Here is a 21,781-nt window from a genome sequence, read left to right as displayed (position 1 = left end):
GCGGGCCACATGACGAGGTCTGGCGGGCCGGATTAGGCCCCCGGGCCTTGTGTTTGACACCCGTGGACTAGGGGAAAACAAAGTTCTGTCTAACATGCCTGTATAGGTATGTCCCTAGATGGATTGTTGCATAAACTTACACACAGAGAATAGGGAAGTTTTTGTGCAGGAGGATTGTTTTTTAATTTATCTACAATGTAGTGCTTGATTTTCATGTCTAATATTTTTCTAAAAATAAGCAAAATGGTTCAACCATTCGGAGGCCACCTTGAGCTCTCCACACTTCGTTAAAACCAGAGACACATTTTAGACATTTTTATTTGCATTGCTTACAGCAGACGTAATTATTACCCTGTGCTTATTTTGTAAGATAACATCATATCTTTAAAAGCAGAATGGCAGAAACCACCGTTTCACTCCTTCACGACACTGGTGTTTCACATAAAAAAGGCAGCACATAGAATAAAAAGCTGTTTTTCAGCAGTGAAATTCACAACGGTCCATTTCAAATGCAACAGGAAACGTGCAGCACCCATGTCGAACACTGGGGCTCATGTGCCCTCCCTCACCTCTCTCCACTTTCATGGTTACGATGAGGTTTCTTTAAACTAGGATCCAGTCTGATTCTGTTTGAACTAATTAAAGAGTTTTAAAACCAGTTACGTCCAAACTTGGGTTACATGCTTCCAACCTCATCTGTTAAAGGGAAAGGGGAACACATGAACCTGAGGCTTAATAAGCTTATGCATCTTGCAGGAAAGCATGGTTTCCTATTACATTTGAACTGGTCAAATATCTTATTAATGATTTATTAAGTTTTATAATAAAATAAATAATAACTACAATATCTTCCCAAGGGATTTGTTCTTTTCTCTTTTTTTGTAGTTTTTAACCTAAGCCACGTGTCAGCTGAGTTTTCATCAAGTACTGATGCTGACTTGAAAAGCCAAAGGAAATGTTCAAAAAGATTTATGGCATATTAAGAACATGTTCACCATTTCTGAGTGTGTTCTCTGTTACCACTTTCACTGTGAATAATGTGAACGTATGAAAACTTACCATACTAATGTGCTGTCAATACCTTAAAAACAATATATGGTCATCCTTAAATTTAACACAGCATTTCTGCTGAGACTATTGTTCCAGTTAATATATATTTTATTTATTAAAACAATATGTTTTCACAGTTTTATTAAAAGCAACCTAGACACAGCCAACTTCAGGATTTGGGGCTTCCATTTTTGTCGTATGTCATACTCCTTTTCTGTTCTTCATAGCAGTTTCTATAATGGAAACTGGAAAATATGTGCTTTTGAAGAAAAGTTTTAAATCAGTCTGCAATTATTGCTTGGAAAACTGAAGTTCCTTCACATTAAACATTAGTATATTACTGTGTATTATACCATTAAGTACGTATGTTACAGCAGAAGTATGTTAAACAACATTAATATACTGGAGACAATTCAGATATACCCTTAATCCAGAATTCTATTCACACTGAAACACAGACAGATCAGCTTTGCATATGGAGGTCCCATAATTAAGATTTCTTTAAAATGAAACAAAACTAGAAAAAATGAACGAGTTGTGGGCAGAGGTAGCTCTGTGCTTAATGTATGCTTCTTTACTCTGAAAAGGTTAGTGGACAGAGATGACACACAGTCAACATAAATAAAGTTGACTGTTAAGCAGAACCTGCTATTATAATATGACATTATTGTGACAATAACTTCAAGTTTATCAGTCTTTTTGCAGTAAGATTCTTACTTCACTTACCTAATAGTTTTTCTAAACTAGCCTGCCTTATTTTACGCCATTAAAAGCTGCAGCTCAGCTGTGGCAACTCCTCAAACTTTATCACTGAACTTTAAAAAAAGAAAGAAAAGTGTTGACAGTTCCATGATAAGCATATATATTGCATTATTACTAACACGATAATTTAATGCAAGCAATTGTAATTGTTTTTAATAAGCGCAAAATTAAAGTAATTTTCATAATACAGGCTCATCTCTGAAGTGTGTTAAAGATGTATATGAATCCTTGATCTGCTATTTTTGTAAAGTTTATAGACAATGGTAGGTTAAATTGAACATTATTTAAGACTTACAGGTTATATAAAATTAGTGGGGTGTAAACAAAAGAGCAAATAAATGGTAGCCTAAAAGGCTCTTCATGACCAGCCATCTTCACTTGGTTTTGTAGTAAACAGCTTGCATTTGAAAATGAGATTAACATTCACACACTTTGGTCGTAACCTAAAGACAAGACTCATCCATATATTTAAGAAATATTGTGTGATAAAATAATGTTCCAAGTTTTGATCACACATTCATTTTTCTCAATGTTTTAAATGATTTAACAATGTTTAGGAGGTAGAGTTCATGTCAGTGTTGACAACGAGTCCAAACATGTTAAAACTTCTATTACTGTTCTTCTTTTAAAGTAATTGATTAATCCTTGAAGCCCACACCTCTGAGAAGGAAAAGATTAAAGTTATTATATTACATTGTCACTATACTGTCCGTTTAAGACATGAAAAATTAATATTTTCTGTGGAATCTGTCACTCAGTACTTCAAGTCAGACTGCAGTACAATAAAAACTATTAATAATATACACTGGTATAATTTTTTTTAAATAAATGTTTAATCTTTATTAAGTTTAAAATCAATATAAAACAAAACAATTCTCTAAAATAAAAGCAAAATCAATACATACATATATAATCATACAAATTCAAACAAAGCTTACTCCATCTTCTCAAATATATCGTCAACTTGTCTTATATATCTTCCATTCTGTCTTCACATCTTCTTTTGTAATTCGACTTCCCCTTCTCTTCTATCCTGACTATAAAATTGTTTATCCTCCTACTGCTTACATTAACTTTCCTCCTTGGAATACTACAAAATATTGGTTTCAAACCCAAGTTCTTTTAAGTATACTCCAAATTTTCCCCAATTATCAATAAATTTTTTATTGGAACCGCCCCTAATTGAATTCATCAATCTCGCTAAATCAATATAACCGATTAATTTCTCTTGCCAATCTCTAATAGTGGGTACTTCCTTACTTTTCCATAATTTTGCAATTAAAATTCTCGCCGCCGCTACCGAGTATAAAAATATCTTTTCATCTTTTTTTTGCCACTTCCTCTTCAACCATTCCTAATAGGAAAGATTCTGGAGTCTTCTTTATGTTGTATTTAAATATTTTCTTTAACTCTTCTAACACTCCATTCCAGAAAGGTTTAATTTTTGGGCACTGCCACCAGATATGTAGGAACGTACCTACTTCTCTTTCGCACCTCCAGCAATGATTATCTTTAACTTTATACATTTTATAAATTTTGACCGGCGTCAGATACCACTTATAGAACATTTTTATTAAATTTTCTCTAATTGTTTCTGACGCCGTGAATTTCCATGTTACACTCCAGAGTTTTTCCCACTTATCCATTTCTATTGCTTTCCCTAGATCCATTGCCCACTTCGTCATTGTCTCCTTCACGACTTCATCCTTCACTTCCCATTCTAGAATGCTGTTATACACTTTGGATATAATTTTCCGTTCACTATGTAATAGACTTTTTTCAAGTAGGGATGGTTCGGACATAAACCCTCCTTTTTTCATATCTTCTTGAAACCTACTATTTAATTGATAATATTGGAGCCACCCTGCCAATTGCTGCTTAACATCTTCATATTTTTTAATTTTAAATACCCCTTCTTTTTCCTCTATTAAGTCCTTATACTTTATCCATTTTCCATCATTATTTACTTTTTTCACTGTTATTATTTCGATAGGTGACAACCATTTTGGTGTCTTCGGTTCCATCAGAGGTTTATGTCTTTCCCATACCTTCAATAGAGATTTTTTGATAACATGCGTGTTAAACCCTTTATGTATTTTTACCTTTTCATCCTGCAAGTAGGCATGCCAACCCCATCTATTTTGAAATCCCTCTAGATCTAGTAGCTCGTGATTTTCCAAGGTAATCCATTCCTTTATCCAAAGAAGGCTTGCGGCATCATGATAGATTTTTAGGTTAGGGAGCCCCAGTCCTCCTCTCTCTTTTATGTCGGTTAATAATTTAAATTTTACTCTGGCTGGTTTATTGTTCCATATAAATTTGGATAGATCTTTATTCCATTGTTTAAAAATTCCACTTCCTGTTCCTAAGATTGGGAGCATTTGAAATATGAACAGCATTCTCGGTAGAACATTCATTTTAATGGTCGCTATTTTGCCCAGAAGTGATAAATTTAATCTTTTCCATATTTCTAAATCTTTTTTAACCTCATTCCAAATTTTGACATAATTATCCTTTACCAAATTATTAGTATTATTAGAAACCCAAATTCCTAAATATTTAGCCTTTTTAACCACCTTCAATCCTACTCTCTCTTGTAACCTTTCAATCTCCTCTTTCCTTAAATTTTTGACCAACATATTCGTTTTATCTTTATTTATGCTAAACCCCGCTAACTCCCCAAATTCTCTAATTTTCTCTAATGCTTGGGGTACACTTTCCTCTAGGTCCTCCAATGTAAGAATGATATCATCAGCGAACGCTTTTAATTTATGGGTGTCTCTTCCCCTTGTTATTCCTTTAATCCTCTCATCCTCTCTTATGTTTTTTAGCAGAAACTCTAAGCACAGGATAAATAATAATGGGGAAAGAGGGCAGCCCTGCCTTGTTCCTCTTTGTATCTGGATTTCCTCTGTTAATTCTCCATTTATAATCAGTTTGGCTCTCTGTTTATTATAAATTGCTCCTATACCTTTTACAAATTTTTCTCCAAAACCCAATTTTTCTATACCTTTTTTCATAAATATCCATAGGACTTTATCAAATGCTTTTTCTGCATCCAATAATAAAAGGGCCGCTTTCTTATTTATTTTCACACTTAGATACTCCAAAATATCTATGATATTCCTCATATTGTTATACATTGATCTCTTTGGTAGGAACCCCGTTTGGTCTTTGTTAATTAATTTTCCTAATATAATTTTCATCCTGTTTGCCAATATGTCTGTAAATAATTTGTAATCATTATTTAACAAGGATATAGGGCGAAAATTTTTAATCTGTGTTGTGTCCGAATTTGGTTTGGGAATTACCACAATGTAAGCTTCTTCCCACGATTCTGGGATTGTCCCTTTTTCTAGGATGTTATTCATTAATTTCTTTAATGGATCTAATAATACCTTACCAAATTTTTTATAATATAGTGATGGTAACCCATCCATCCCTGGTGATTTTCCACTCTTAGCTCTCTTAATTGCCTCCTGGATTTCTATATTTGAAATACTTTTATTCATTAACTCCATCTCTCCTTCCTCAATTTTAGATATATTGGTTTTTTTAATATACTCTTCCACTTTTTGGCAATCAATTTTTCCCTCTGTATATAATTTTGAGTAAAATTGTGCAAATGTTTTCGAAATTTCTTTGGGCTCCATTATCGTCCTTCCCCCTTCTACTAATTTCGTTACAAGTCTTTCTTTCCTCTTTTCCTTTAATTGCCAGGCTAAATATTTTCCAATTTTATTAGAGTATTCAAAACTTCTTTGTTTCAAATATCTTATCTTATTTTCTATTTCTTTGTCAAGTATGTTCGATACTTGACTTTGCAACACTTTTATATTTCTTTTCAAATCTTCTTTATCCATTTTACTCACTTTCCCTATTTCTAATTCATTTTTCCTAATTTCTTTCAATAAATTGCTTAGTTTCTGTTCCTTTTCCTTCTTTTTCCAGCTACTTTGACTTATGAAAAATCCCCTAATCACTGCCTTTCCGGCATCCCACACTGTGTTTATATTTGTTTCTTGATTTAAATTTATTTCCAAATACTCTTTTATTACATTCTCCGCCTTTTTAACCACATTTTCATCTTCCAGTAATAACTCATTCATTTTCCATCGTTTGATTGTCTTTTCTATTCCTGCTATTTCCATCAATACCGGGTTGTGGTCAGATACGGTTTTGGGTAAAATATCAATTTTTTTACATCTTAATAATATATCCTTGGTTGACCAAATCATGTCAATTCTGCTTTCCGAATTTTGTGGGTGGGAAAAGAAAGTGAATTGTTTTTGTGTTGGGTGTAAGCATCTCCATATATCTGTTAGGTCTAATTTATCTACTAATTGGAAGAAGGTTTTTGGGAGTTTCCCTTCTTTTTTTCTTTTTTCTTCATTTGATTTATCATAATCTGGAGTTACAATTCCATTTAAATCCCCCATTACAATATGTTTTTGATCACTATATTCCATTAGGATATTTTCTAATTTTTGATAAAAAACAGCTTTATTTTCATTTGGTGCATATATTCCTGTTATAAATATATTATCCAATTTTTTTTTGTATTTTAACAATATTAATTCTGCCATCATTATCTTTATAAATTTGCACTGGGTTCAATTTGGGATTTATGTACATTACCACTCCTTTCTTCTTTATTGTATCTGAGGAGATAAATTCCTCCCCTAATTTTTTATTAATCAATAATTTACGGTGCTTTTTGGCAATATGCGTTTCTTGCAGACATATAACATCTAATTTCCTTTTAGCCAATAAATGTTCTACCCTATTCCTTTTCACTTTGCTGTTTAGCCCATTCACATTCCAAGTAATAATTTTTAGATCCATCCTTCACTCTTGATTTATTTAGTCAAATACCTTTATTTATTCCTGTTTCTTGTTTTCTTTAGCTTAAGATAAATTTTGTTTCTTCCACAAGAGGGAGTTTCAATAAAGAAAGAAAAAGTAAAAATAGAGATAATAGAGAGGGAAATAAGAAGAGATAAAAGAAAGAGGAATAGAAGAGCAAATAGGAGTAGAAAAAGAAAAGAAAAGAAATAATAATAATAATAATTGAATTAAAGAAATAAAGAAATGTATTCTACATTTTATCTCTGAAAGGCACTTTGTTTAAAAACTCCTTATACCACATCCATTAAGCAAAGAGTATCATCAAACTTTTCTATTTCAGTTCACTCTTTCTCACTGTCCGATCTGTCTTTGTCTCCTTTCTGTTCAACCGCTTCCCCCCCCTTTAGAAATTTTTCATATTTTCTCCAAAACTTATCCACTTCGTGTTCGGAGGATAGTTTTCTCCAGACTTGCTTGTACGTAAAGGAAATCCCTTCCGGGAATTCCCACTTATAAAATATCTTGTTCCTCTGTAATGCATCAGCCAGCATCTTATATTTGGATCTTTTCTTCAGCAGCCTTGGTGGCACCTCTCTCATTATCACAATTTCCTTGCCCTCTATTATCAATTTCTGCTGCTTTTTATGTTGCATTATTCTGTCCCTCAGAATTCTGGAGTTCAAGAAAACTAAGCAGTCACTAGGCCAATTCCCTGCCCTCGCTTGTTTGGATTTTGTTCTAAATGCTTTGTCCACACAGACGGAGACATCTTCTTCTTGTAGCTCCATCCATTCCGCCAGGCTTTTTATAATAGTAGTCTCCACATTCTCATTTGGGCTTTCTTTCAGGCCTCTTATTCTCAACGTCAGGTCATTCTGCCGGAGTTCTTGCATCGCGAGTGCATCTCACAGGGCCTCTTGCATATCTTTTATTTTTTGTAATTCCTCTTTCACTCTTTCTTGGTTTCTCTTACATTCTCTGCAGTCTTCTGTGTTTTTTTTAACTATTTCCTCCTGTTTATTTAACTTTTCCGTCAGTTCCTGGGTAACCTGCTCCATCTCATTATTTTTCCCCTTTAACTCTTCTTGTTGTTTATTCAATTCCGCTATTGCTTTTGAATTCTCTTCAATCATTTTCAAATTTTGATCTATCTTACTACCCATTTTGTCAAATTTTTCATTGAGAGAGTCCATTTTTTCATTCATTTCTGTTTTCATACCTAATAACAATTCTCTTATGTCTAAAGGTTCAGCCTCCGCCGTCGATTGGCGTCTCAGATGTCCAGCTGTTGTAATAATAGATTGGCTTTTCACTCTTTTCTCTCCCATTTTTATTTAAGAGTTACTTTTATCTTTAAGATTCTGTTAATATTTCTATCTGTGTTTATCTTGAGATGGAGCTGTCTTTAATTGGGGGGGGGGGTAGTTTCACGTCTATGCCTTCATTTCCTAGAGGGGCTTCTTTTAAAGTTTTCTTTCAAGTATCTTTTATAGTGGGTTCACGTTGGGGGTCGGTTACACGGGTTATTTCAATTCTTCCTTTCCCTTCAGGATCTGCTTTTGCAATTATTCTGATTCTCCACCAGATGTCACCGCGCTCTCCTTGCCTCCTTTCTCTCTCCGATTTCACCCCTCCTTTCTTTATCCTCTCCTTCCTGTTCTTTTGATCTTCTCTTCCTGCTTATACTGACTCAGCATCTCCTTGTCGCCATTACGCATAAAATTTGTTTTTAACCCCCAAGTTCCTCTAATGATTCAGTGCCTTTATCTCCCCTCTCCCACGCTGTTTTTCGTCAATCCGCTTTCCCCCCCTCCGTTCACCTTTTTCTTTCAAGTTTTATTCTCTCTGCTCTTTGTTCCTTGTCTCTTTGCCTCTCGTTGGCCCTTTTAACTTACTTGGCTTGTTTATTAAAAACCTTCAAACTCCCTCTTTGAGTCAGTCAGTAGCTCCTTTCCAGCCACTTGTAGCAAATATAGGCTAGATTGTCGCAGGTAATAGATAGTTCGTGTCTAAAGAAGAACGCCTTCTCTCCACACCCCTCCTCCTCCTTCTTTATCTCCGTTGTATCTCCCTGCCTTGTCCTTTCCCCTCCGTGTCCTGGGTACCTCCAGACTAGGCTTGGGTTGAGGGGAGGGGGGGGGGCTTAGCTTTCTTCTTTTCTATTACTTGGGTTTCTGGAGTCTTACCGTGTTATCTTGTGTTTCCCCTCGGCTTTCTTCGGTCGCAGTTCTAGCGCACGCCGGGATAAAGATAAGCTCCTTTTCTCCTTCTTTGTTTATTTTCTTCTTCAGTCCTTCCCTTAGTTTAGCAAGTCTGTAAAAAATCGTTGACTAGCATATTCCTAGCTCAGTCTTGCTCTGGGTTCATTTTCTTGCCGCTGTAGTAGTTGCCGCCTGATAGAGCCCGGTCTTGAGGCTTGTCGCTGGGGGATGGGTATTTCAAAAGCGCGAGGGCTCCGTTTCTTCCTTGCTTCTTTCCGATCAGATTTAAGCCCTTTTCCGCGCCGCTTTGCCCTTACACCTCGAAATTTTCCTTCGTAGGTGCTTCAGGAACCCTTGCCCTAGGAATTCCTTTATCTCCTCCGCTTTTGAACCAAAATTGGGGGGTTTTTTTTCGCTCCCCCCTTTTGATTCCTGACTCAGCTCTGTAGCGGCTAACCCGGAAGTCGGTATAATTTTAATTATCGTAGCTATACAAGACAAATCAGCTCCTTGCATACAAGAATCTCTCCCCCCTCCCCCATTACATTCACATGGAGGGGCCACAGAGCAAACACTTACTGTTGTCGATCTGTAACTTACTCTTGGAAAAATGCTAACTGCAGACATTTCATTTTACGTTTCATATTATGAAAACTAATAACATGTCAAAAAAGTAAATACCCAATCTATTCAATGACATACTTGTCTGCTTGTTCTGTTACCACCGTAACTGTTCTTTCTGGAGAATGTGAAGTTTTAAAAGTTGAACTAAGTGGGGATGAGGCACGTCGTGAAGTAGTAGAGAGACCATGTCGACGCATCTCTTGAATGGCACGCTCCCTATTAAGTAAAAACAAGAAATTGTGAGCGTATTTCCATGCATTTTGCCACATTGGAAGCAAGTTGAAGCTATACAGAGAGCAAATAATAATAATAAGCCACAGTTCTATACAAAAGAAGAAAAAGCAGTGTCATTGAGAGAGTTTAACGGTTGGAGCTGAATATGTTCAGATTCCCTCTTTCCCCGTTCACCCAGAACCCAAGGACAACTTTCAAAACTTCACATTTATTTATTCACCTTCCATCCCAAAAGGAACCTGTTCATTAATATGTTCAGAGGAGGTGGTGAGGTGGTTACTTAGGATAGCATGCCAAAAATAAAATAACATTACAGAAAACAGCAAAGCAAATGAAAAACCAAACAAACATGGAACATGATCCAGCCAAAACAAAATACTGTTTAATTTTCAATGGGTTAATTGGATTAAAATGTTTTAACTTTGACTAGATCAGCCAAGGTTTTATTTTCTACAGTACAGGAACACACCAAGTTATTTTTATTTACCTTTAATTTGTGAATTTTGAGAGGAAACTGCAGAATTTTCCCTATTGTTTTACAGACTCCCACCACCAAAAGGAACAGTAAAATGTGACTAAGCTAAGAAAACAAGGGGCAAATTAAATGTTTTCAAAATAATGGGCAAAATTACAAAGGGAATTGTGGTCTCTTGAGCCTCAGTAAGAGGACAGAGTTGCAAGTGCTAGGCCCTTTGATCCAGTGGAAAGTGTCAATTAACGAAGGGAATATCTTTGCTTATTCTCCCTTTTCCTGCAGCTCCCAGCACTCCCAAAAAATTGCTCTGGAGATTTCTCCTGCTTCCTCCGTTAGTGGATACTTGTGTTGGAAAAACAGCATTGGTAGAACTTATTGGATTCCACTCATAATTCTGTAATCAGATTTTTAGTCAGCTGTAATATTAAATATTTTCTGCAGAATTGTATCCACAGTACTTTTATATTTCTTCACTTAAAAACATAGGATTTGTGACACTGGGCACTTTTATAAAGCAAATTCACTTACCTTTCAAATCGTTCTGTTGTCAGCTGCCTTTTTACAATATCATAATCAGCCTGCAGCTGTGCAAGTTTATTTCGGGTTATTGAAACTTCCCTATTAATGCTTGTTCTAAAAATATTGCAAACAAAGAAAGTTCTTAACAATTGCACAGTTACAGATGGCATCTTATAGGAACTTTAAAAATAGCAGCAACAAGGCAGATAAACAAGGAGCAAGAAACAAAAACAAAAAAACCCATATATGCAGACATACAAATGTGTACACACAAATGCAAACACACACAATGAAGATATTTCTCAACTGTAAGTTTGTAACTATTCTTGGGGAAGATTCTTATCAAGGTCAGTCCAGTTAAAGTATTATGCTTGGAGGTAGAGTCACCTCAATATGGAACTTAAGACCAGCTCACATTTGCTCATGTTGCTAATTCCTTCCATATCTTTGAGATTTCAAGTGTGAGGAATCAGAATATGAATCAGAAACTCAGGGCTGCATGAGACTGCACTGAGTACCCCAAACATCTAGAGCAGGGGTTCCCAACGTCCAATAAACTGCGATCTACTCCCACTATAAAAAAAACTGGCAGTTATCTACCCATCAAAGTTGTTGAGCTTTTTTGGGGGGGCGGGTTCCAGGGGCACCCCGTGATCGACCTGTTGGAATTTAGAGGGAATTTAGCACTCCTGTTTGCATGAATCAGTCTCTAAGGCAGTTTCACTAGTTCCTTTAATTTACCATGGCTGAAGTCAACACCTGACCCTATGGATGTATGTGCAGTGAGAGAGTACTACAAAATCATCGTTGAAAGAGCATATGATGCTACCTTTAATTCAAAGTAAATGTCATTATCTTTGGGCGCAAGTCTAGGAGGACCAAGGGCTGAGACAAAAATAACCGAGACTTAAAAGAGTTTCCAGCAACTAAGTTATATAGTTTGTGCAGAATGGTGTCAGAAATTTAGGATTTTATCAGGTGAAAATGGTTATTATATATACAGCTAGGTTTCTCATGAGGCCAGATATGTTTGTATGAAGTTATAAACAGTAGCTTTAAAATGTTGTAAGAATAGTTGTTCTGCACTTTACAAACATACAATTTACTCTCCGAGAGTGTTAACTTGTCCTTAAGTAGCTGTATTTCTGAATCTTTCTCATGGGTTATCAAATGATTCTGAAAATCTTTGTCTCTGCTGGTAGACAAGAGTGTTTCCAAGTTCTGTATTGTAAGCCGCTCACTGGACAATTGTTTTTTTAACAGCTCTGTTTCTGCTTTTGCATCTTCACATTCTGATATTACCTAGAACATAAAAACAATTCATTCTAATTAAAAGTTTCAGGTTAAATATTAAAGGTCTTATTCATAGGCATCCTTTCATATAGACAATTTCTATGCAGATGCTTAACTTTATGTTTCTGCTAACCCAGAAATGGTATCTCGGGTTGAGAACTTTGCTTCAGGATGAGAACAGAAATCATGCTGTGGCGCAGCAGCCGCAGGAGGCCCCATTAGCTAAAGTGGTGCTTCAGGTTAAGAACAGTTTCAGGTTAAGAACGGGCTCCGGAACGAATTAAGTTCTTAACCAGAGGTACCACTGTATTGAACTTATTTAGATGTGTTGTTCTAAGAGCTAAATTCTTCCTCTTACCCTCTCAAAATCCATAGATTTGGATGTTAACTGACGTGAGAGACTTTCTTTGCTGGACTCCAGTTTGGCACACAACTCTCTAACAGAAACCACATCAACAGAGATGGATGACTTTTCTTCTCTTTCGCGTTTGAGAGTCTCCTCCAGTTTGGCCATACTTTTTGCCATTGAAGAGATCTGTGATTCATAAGCTTGGTGGGCAATGATATGCTAAGTGAAAGACAAATGCAACTCTATTATTACATGCAGGCATGTGACAGTCCGTCGCACCGCACGCTAACCAAAATTCAAGCTCTCTTGATCACTGAGTTAATATAAAGAAAACAGCCCCCACCAACATGCCCACCCCCCAAAATGCACTTATAATCATTTATAAGCCCTAACATGCTTCAAGAACAGAAATAGCTCTGAAATTAGTGTTCCCATGAGCTGAAACCAATTATTAATTAACATACCTTGTCCTTTGCAGAAATCTCCAATTAATGCAAAGGCATATGATTAAGAAAGCACATTAGGAAAAGGGACTAGGTAATAAAGTTCAGCTAGTGTCAGTAATTACCTCCTGGATTTCTTTTTCCAGTAGTTCCGCTCTCTCTCTAAGATGTCTTCTCTCAGTATCAACAGAAAGGAGTTCCAGTCGTACAGAGCTGCTTTGCCCCTCAGCTTGGTGGGCCTTTACTTCCCAGCTTTCAGCTTGGTTATAGAGCATCTGGAACTTTTCCAACAGCTCCTTGTTTTCTCTTTCCTAGTTCAAAGCAGAAATATATACCATTCAGCAATGAATCACTGTATCAAATGCTTTCTACCCACAAGAAATCATCACACTGCTTCACTACACATGGTAGAAGAGTTTGAACCTGAACTTGCACTCTTCTCCATATTTTACTTGCACCCCAACTCCCATTTCTCTCCTTCCTCTTAAATAAATCATATTTTTTTTACATCCTCATCTTTGTTTACAGTGAGGCTGAGTCCTTGAGTTAGAACCTCAAAGCATTTAAAGCAGGTGTTGCTTTTACAAGTTGATACAAATTCTGATGATTACACATAAGAAGGGTGTCATATTTTATGCTGTCTGTTGTATAAATTTTCAAGGACTAAGGGGGGGGGGCAGGAATAGTCCTTTGCTATGATCCAAATGTATGCACACATAAAACCTGTAGCTCCAGCATGTGTACAAGTTTTAAAAGCATTTTGGATGTTTGGTGTTAATAGATCTTTAAAGTAGAACACACAGAAACCCCAAACTCTTTCTCAGTCTAACTGAATATAAAAAGCTATCTGCTGATTTGGAATGCGAGATACAGAAAGATTCCCTTTCAGAAGAACTCGTTGCTCAGAGGTCTCTGGGTTATATCCTTTGTCTTTGCTGTTTAAGGAAGTTTTTAAGGATGGATGTTTTATCGCTTTTTAAATTATTATTAATATTCTGTTGGAAGCCACCCAGAGTGGTGGGGGGAAACATAGCCAGATGGGCAGGGTATAAATTATTATTATTACTATTATTACTATTATCATTATTATTACTATTATCATTATTATTTGCTACAAGTAACAAACTGCATGTAGTAGGAATCTGTAAGTTTGAGATATTCTGAATAAGATTTTGATTTTTAATCATTTTAAATACCTTTCACAAGCAGAATCTTAAAAACAATGCTGTGCTACATTACATGATAGGCTTTTCATGGACTATGCTAATTGCAATCACATTGCATACATGCAGAGTCTGTTACTGGCTTCAATTTAACAACCTGAGAGTGGGCATGAGTCCAGCCCTTTGGACGGCGCTTGAAAGCTAGGGCTCCAATACTCAGTACAGTGGAACCTCTATTTGCAACCATAATCCATTCTGGAAGTCCGTCCAGAGGTCGAAACGGGTATCTGGGAGAGGTGCCATTCTACGCACGTGCGGGCAGCGATTGCTGCTCCTGAGCATGCACAAACGGCGCAAACCCTCCGGTTACTTCCGGGTTTGCTGCGGTCGCAACTTGAAACGACTGTAAGAAAAGGTGGTGGTAAGTAGAGGTTTGACTGTAGTGTGCATGTCAGCTGCTGAAAGAAAGCAGGCTACAAAACCTAATATGCTGCTGTATTGCCTGCCTAGTCAGGTCTTGAGATGCAGCTTCTAAATGCAAAAACCCTACCCAGGGCTGCAACTTCTGTTGTAGCCAATAAAAGAGGTTGCAATGAGTGCTTGGTTGGTGTGTATGTATGTGTGGTGTCCACAACAGTTGCTCTGGTTTGCAAATGTGCCGATGGGCCCAAAAAGGTTAGAGATCCCTGGTTTAGCATTATGTTTGAATGCAGGCATTGTGCTGGCAGTACAATTGTTAGGCTATATCAAACAGTATTAATATCAAAATCTGTACCTGAAGCCAAATTGTCACCTTTGGAATGTATAAGCTGAATGTTTATTTCATGTTTAGTTTTAATAGTTTCCAACCGTCTCCACCTCTGCAGCACTCCGTGATGCTAGGCCATGCCTGATCTCAACTCTTAAAACATGATACACCTGATTAATCAAATATTCATGGGAACTTCCAAATGCACTTCCTCACCTTTGAGGCCATTAAACTTTCAAACCTGGAGACTTCCGTTATGTGATTATGAACTCTAATTTTCATTTCTTCTTTATCACGTAATGCTGCTTCCAGTTCAGATGAGATTGCCTATTTAGATGATAAATTGTTACAAATAATATTACATGCAAATAAAATAAGGCTAGCTCTCCTTTGGTAACCCTGTGCCTGAGCTGTACCAGACTTCAGGCTTCAGGTGGGGATTTGTATATGTACTTCTGCATAGAAAAGAAATTCCCTATACATAGAACTTAAGAGATCAGGGAAACACTCATTTTCTATGTTTTGTTTTTAAATAAAGGAGCATTCCATCATGCAGGTCCCCCATCTGCAGTCTGAAATAGAAAAAAGCCCAGACAAAAATTAACTACCCTAAAGGGAGAACTTGCCCAATAATGGCTAGATTCTAACTTAATGTTACTTGAACAATCACTTGATGGCTATTTTAAAATCTCACACTTTTTACAGCTAAATTTAATCTGAAGAAAACATGTAAAGAAACACAGTTCCAGGGTAGAAAATCTGGACAGATGACATTCCAAGTGGATAGCATCACATTTAAGCAGGGTTTGACAGTTCCTACATACATGGCATTAGTATACAGATGTCTACATCATGTTAATCCTCCAGGTGTATGCACCAGTGATCTAGTTTAAATATGATGTTGGTTGGCTGCACATAATCCATAAATGTTTTATATATATCTAGTGTCATGTTTATATCACCACCCCTAAAGTAAAAAAATATAGCTTGAATGTAATACTGCCACTCTTAACAAACACACTAATTAAAATTATCCAAGCTACAAATCACATCAAAGATAATTTCAGGTACCCAAACATTATTTAAAGCAATTGTGACATGTTTAATTATGAACTATTGTACCTGGTTTTCTCTGACCATTGTGGATAGATCATCCTGTAATCTTCTGTTCTCTTTCAAGGCCAATTCTTTCACCCTGCTGACTTCACCAAGCTCAGAATGTGCTCCCTCGATCTGGCGACGGACACTGGCTAGTTCTCGGTCTTTACCGCTTAAGGCATCCTTTAATTGGCTAGCAAATGGGGGATTTGGAAAACCTTAAACAGAATTTATCTTTTTGCATTATATAAATCTACGTAACAACTACATTCCAGTAACTAAGATGAATCATCTCAAGTGTTTTTAACTTTGCATTAGATAGTAATGATAACGTTATTGTACAATTCCATCTTTGCAGTCTACATGGGCTTCTCACATTTATTAGCAATTTGATCACCAAGCATTATGCCTGAAATTCTGGCACAGCACTATGATTGGTAACATGGGCCACATAACAATAATAATAATAATTCAGAAGTACCACCAAGTTATAGTTTGTTTTAACCATATAGTAAGGCAAGACTTGGCGCAGATGTTCAAACTGCAGTTTGCTTTGCATAATATTAGTTCTTCTACTTACCCTGCAAATACTCAGTTGCTATACTGAATTCCTTTGTAGCATTTGAGTATTGGCAAGGCACCATCAATTATTATCATTGGTTGGCTGTGGAAAAGATCAGGGAACATTACATTTTCCTCCTTTGAAATATTTTGGCATGCTCCTGAGCAAAAAAACAGCCCTCCACTGATTCTCATGTAAGGTGCACAGAATTTCACCTTAAAGTACATCTGCAAGTGCCGAATTAGGATAATCGTAATTGCCTTAGGTTTCCTCCCTCCCCCAAATGGCCATATTTTAGCCTTCTTCAGAGGAACTATCTTCTTCAACTGCAGTTCACATGCAAAGGTTCAATTATGAGTATATTAGCTTATTAAAATACTTTGATTGCTATAAGATGAAATTTCAGAGTCAAAAGTAATAATTTTCATGACTATTACTTACTCTAAGGACGACTCTAACTGAGTAAGAGTTTGTCGCAAATTGAGGATAGTTTTTTCCTATGGAAAGAAACATGATTGCAAAGATTATTGGTTTTATCTTATCCTAATAGGTATGATCAACAAGCGAAATACAGATGTAACAAATATATAGCATAATACAGTAGTTACCAGTCATTCACTAGCAGTCTCTTGTAGTTTAATATTTTAAGGATAGCTGAAGCAAAAAAATTGGGTACCTTCAGCTTACTAATGGTCAATGATATTCAACATTCATTTGCATTTATTTATTTTCCTTTGCACTCGATTTTTCTTTTGGCCATCACTACTTATGGCCTGAAGGGACTGAAGTGTGAGGTTATTGGTATACCACATACCTTCCCAGGAAAAAATGTGGCCTCTTGTAACCATCCTAAGTTCACAGTTTCTTTTCACAGTGCTGACAACACAAGATTCTGACAGCAAGGCACAGAGAAACTGGAGAGCAGAGGTGGAAAAACTGTTGTACAAACCCCCTCCCCTTTTCACATTTGCTTCACAAAAGTGCTTTTCCTTTTCCCTACTCTCTCTTGCATAAAATAAAAGCAGCAAAGGAGCATGTGGGCCATGTGTCAACATTTCTCCTCCTCCTGCTTCATGCCAGCAGTCAGAAAGCTGGGGGAGAAGGAAGGAAAGAAATACACGGAGAAGGTAAAGCTGAAAGAATCTCAGTAGCAGTTTCATTTTATATTTTTATTACTAAATACTCATTTATTATTCCAAGCCTCTCTGTATTCATTAGATTGTGAGCTCTTCAGAAGCACTTACAGGGGTGCTGTTTTTGGTGATTCTGCTGAAACTTCAGACTATAAACAATTCCCCCCCCCAACTCATTTTTTAATCTTTAATGTACAGTTTGATTTTTTTATTATGTTTTAAGGAAGCTGTTGACAGTTACTAATTTTGTTGAGTTCATAATTCTTTTGTTGTCTTTTATCATTATGCACCATTCAAGACTTACAAGTGCTGACCTGAATCAAAAGTCAGGTAAGCAGAAATCTGCTAGTACAGTAGGCCCTCTCCTCCCAACTCCAGCCCATGTGTCCCCCTGATGTGTCTAGTCCATGCCCCGTGTACATACCTTATTGGCTAAATTGTCATCTAGATAAGCAACTCTTTCTGTCTTTTCATCTATATTTTCCTGGAGGCTGTCTTTTTCCTTAGCTAAGACATTAATTGTACTTCTGAGCACACTGATGGTCTCATCCTGTGCATGGTGCTTATTACTGAATTTACCTGAAAATAAATAAATACTGTTTGAATTATGGAGAGCAGGGGCTCCCAAAATGTGGTCTGCAGACTACATTCCGGTGGGCTTCAGCATGTCTGTGGATTTGTGGTTGAAGATGGGAAACAGTATATTCATTGCAATGAAAAGTCACATTTATTTCAACTGTATTTTAATCGCTTCTTTTATATCTTCTTTTGTATGTTATTGTACTACAATTGGAATCTATGGAATACAATAAAATATAATTTATGAGAAATAAAAGAAGCAATAAAATGCAGTGAGAAAACCATACAGCATCTAGAACAGCACATTACAATTGATACAAAAGGTAGAAAAATAATTAAGCAGTTAGCGAAGACTCTTAACAATTTTCAAGCAGTCCCTAGCGGGGAAAGTTTAGGGATCTATTGATGTAGGGCTTAAATGTTGTGTGAGCAGACATTCACTCATGTAATGGAACGTCTCCTTCCCCCTGCCACTTTATCTCTGACCCCCTCACCCAACAATATCTGTTCTGGGGAGTTGGGGATCACCTGGAGTAGTATTTTGGGACACCCAAAGGGCTACACCGGTGTGTGTAAGACAGAGTTTGGCTGTGCAAGTGGAAATCCACAACTTGGCAAATATCATCAGACAACTTACATTTATGTATGATATACCTTTTTGCTCTGTTTGTGGCACCTTGTTCTAGACTTTAATGGTTGGCAAATCTTTACTGCGAAGTTATTGTCAATGGAAGTGAAGGAAGAATGCTGGGCAAACTCACCTCACTACAAACGCCTGCCAACAAAGGTATTTTAAAGCTAGTCCCTTGCTCTTTGATGGCTTTGAAAAACTAGAACCCTGCCAGAGGGTACATGCAATAAGTGGGCTTCTCCGCAATGTCTTTCACCACCCTCTGAGTTATGAAAAACAGCAAGGGAGGTATTTGCATGAACAAGAAATAACAGGGAAATGTTCTTGCTTGCAGTCCTCCGGTTCCCCTCTCAAAATCTTTCTCAGCTCCTTCTCACATTTTCCTGCCTCTGTTTCTTCATTGCCAAATGAGGAATGGCTGAGATGGGAAAAGCGTAAAAGCACAAGAGGACCCCCTATTTCATGCCCATGTTTCTTTCCCTACTTCTAAATCTAGGGGTGGGGACTCTCCAGTTCATGGGCCAATGTTGGCATATCAGGGTGTGCAATTGGGCCTGTGAGTCCATTCTGCCAAACCATGCCCACCATAGCTGCCAAGTTTTCCCTTTTCCCGCGAGGAAGCCTATTCAGCATAAGGGAAAATCCCTTAAAAAAAGGGATAACTTGGCAGCTATGATGCCCACCTGTCACAAAGGTGGCATCACTGGGTGATAGTAGCTAATGGGCAGGGTTCAATTCTGCATTGGCTGCACCTGCCAATTCCCCATAGGTGTAAATCTTGTTCAGACCCCTGCAGAGAGCAGGATTGAAGTCTCTGCTCATTAGCTGAGTGCTGCTTCTTCCACATGTTCTCTGTGGGGAAGGCACTGGCAAAGAAGTCACCTGATGTCAGATGACTGACAGGCTGGCATTCACATCCACCTGTCAAAGTTAGCCTTGGGATGTGGGGAGATAAAGACTTGGCCCACTGGTTCGAATAAGTTTGCTGCTTCTGCTCTAATCCCTGTTAGCAATTAAACACTAGAAAGGTAGGATGCAATAACGGGGGACCAAATTCAATGCTACATTTGACAGTTGTTGACCTCTTGAGAAGAGGAAAGGCAGATGGCTCCAATGTTCTGTGCCAGGAGTTAAACTAGTCCCAATCTCTTGACTTTTCAGATTAAGTCATAATTTTTTCACTCTAAGAAATAAAACAGCATTCACCTGTTTTTTCTTCTAGCAATAAAATTTCTTCATGAGCCAAATGAAGTTCATCATCTTTAAGAGCCAACTGATGCTGCACTTCATCTAAAGACTTTTGTATCTGTTCATTTAGTAGTCTGCAGAATTGATATCCATTTTGGAGGAAGGGAAACAGGTGCAGGTTTTTAAATGTAAATAAGTTAGAATATGATATGCACAACCTGAAAACACTGCAAAGCACAGAATTATGCAGCAAAGGGAATGACACTTTCCACTTTATCTTTATTGCAAATTTAAGTTGCTTACTGAGCTTACAAAACAGTTCTGAGCTTACAAAAGCAGCAATTAGTAACTGTACCTTTTAAAACTTTTTTTTAAAATAGCCTCAGAAAACTAAAACCATGCATTGTGATATACCAGCTAGAAATGTAGAGACACTGAACATTATACTTTTAAGGAATCCAATCTTTTATCTCCTGACACAATTTGGGGCTTAATTCAAACCAACGCACAGCCCAAACCTCTTGCTTCATTATTAATAAAATATCTGGACTGAACCCTAGGATGTGTTAAATAATACTAAATTGTCTTCAAGCATATTCAGTGTTCCTTTCCATCATTACTGAGCAACCAGAATGTCCACATATTATTTTGAATTAAGGAACACAGCTTTCAATATGACTTTCAGGCAATTATGGAGCCTGCATCTCTATTTAGGCCCTGACAATTCATGCAAAGATTTCCTGTAAAATGACATAAATAAATAGATTTGAGCACGACACCAGTAAGATATTAAATACACGGCTGAACTTACTGAAGGGAGTTTATTTCTGTTTTAAATTGTGAAGCATCTTCAGACAACTGAGATATCTGATGAGACTTAATATTTGATTCATCTTCTAAGCAGACTATTTTGTTTTTTAACAATGAAATAGTAGTTGTTTGATCAAGATGTTCAGTTTCCAACTGCAGCAGAAAACAACACACAGATATTATTTTCTGAATCTGCTAAGAGCAGCATTTTTCTTGAGAAAAAAATTCAGTATTTAAAAAGCTAAGCAAAATCCTAACAAAGACCAGTTCACTCAAATTCAATAAAAACTGCAAAACTACAGCTGCAATCTTAAACTCCTTAGAATCATAGTGCTGGAAGGGGTCACAAGGGTAATCTAGTCCAACCCCCTGCAGCGCAGAAATCACAGTTAAAAATCCCTGACAATGTGGCCCAGTTTTTTAGTTTTGGTCCAGTTCTCCAATCTGTTAAGGTAATCCTGAATCCTGAATCCTGAATCCTGATTCAGTCTTCTGAGGTATGAACTACCCCTCCTAGTTTGGTGCCATCTGCAAATTTGATAAGCACCCCCTCATTAGGGTATTTCTTCATTGTGAACTCCACCAAAATCTTTTAGATGTTAAGGCGCAATGTAATGGCAGTAAAGCTTACAATAATGTAGCTGCCATCAAGAATATGAAAAGGAGTTGCTAAAAGTTCACATGGTGTCTATAACAAACCTGGTCTTGCAAATGATCATGAGAAGTAAATGGGCAAAAGCCATAGTCTCAATCATAATTTGAATAGTCAACGCACAAACAATTACATTCCATCACTACGCATTAATAACGCCAGCAATAATTTAAATCACTTACTCTGTGAACAGTGTTTTCCAAGTCTGATATTTCCTGTTCTAACTTTGATTTTTCATCCTGATGGATCTTATGAAACAAAGAAAAACAACTCATCAGAGGGCATTGTTTAATTGTCTGGTTAACCTTTAAGCATCTGATTGTCTAGGGAGCATGGGAATTAGGAGACACAAAGAAAACTGCACCTACTCTTTAAGCCTTTAGAACACTGAACTTGGCTAATATATGTGGTATGTGGAA

General features: G+C 36.9%; 1 protein-coding gene across 3 annotated transcripts in view; it reads right to left on the bottom strand.

Moving 5' to 3' along the window:
- Positions 1-528: 528 nt before the first annotated feature.
- Positions 529-21,781, bottom strand: part of CEP135 (centrosomal protein 135) — a 45,289-nt gene continuing 24,036 nt past the window's right edge. For all 3 annotated transcript variants that reach the window (XM_060278805.1, XM_060278806.1, XM_060278804.1), the window contains 13 exons: positions 21,545-21,610; positions 20,712-20,863; positions 19,919-20,034; positions 17,927-18,081; positions 16,811-16,866; positions 15,832-16,000; positions 14,926-15,036; positions 12,924-13,109; positions 12,365-12,574; positions 11,813-12,015; positions 10,723-10,827; positions 9,564-9,701; positions 529-2,472 (listed from right to left, as the gene is read on the bottom strand). In XM_060278805.1, coding sequence (XP_060134788.1) covers positions 2,451-2,472; positions 9,564-9,701; positions 10,723-10,827; positions 11,813-12,015; positions 12,365-12,574; positions 12,924-13,109; positions 14,926-15,036; positions 15,832-16,000; positions 16,811-16,866; positions 17,927-18,081; positions 19,919-20,034; positions 20,712-20,863; positions 21,545-21,610 — 1,689 coding nt within the window. In that variant the 3' untranslated portion in view covers positions 529-2,450. The remainder of the gene's footprint in view (positions 2,473-9,563; positions 9,702-10,722; positions 10,828-11,812; positions 12,016-12,364; positions 12,575-12,923; positions 13,110-14,925; positions 15,037-15,831; positions 16,001-16,810; positions 16,867-17,926; positions 18,082-19,918; positions 20,035-20,711; positions 20,864-21,544; positions 21,611-21,781) is intronic.

Source organism: Zootoca vivipara, chromosome 9 (assembly GCF_963506605.1).
Source record: "Zootoca vivipara chromosome 9, rZooViv1.1, whole genome shotgun sequence".
NCBI lineage: Eukaryota > Metazoa > Chordata > Lepidosauria > Squamata > Lacertidae > Zootoca > Zootoca vivipara.
This window is presented reverse-complemented; position numbering and strand designations above follow the sequence as displayed.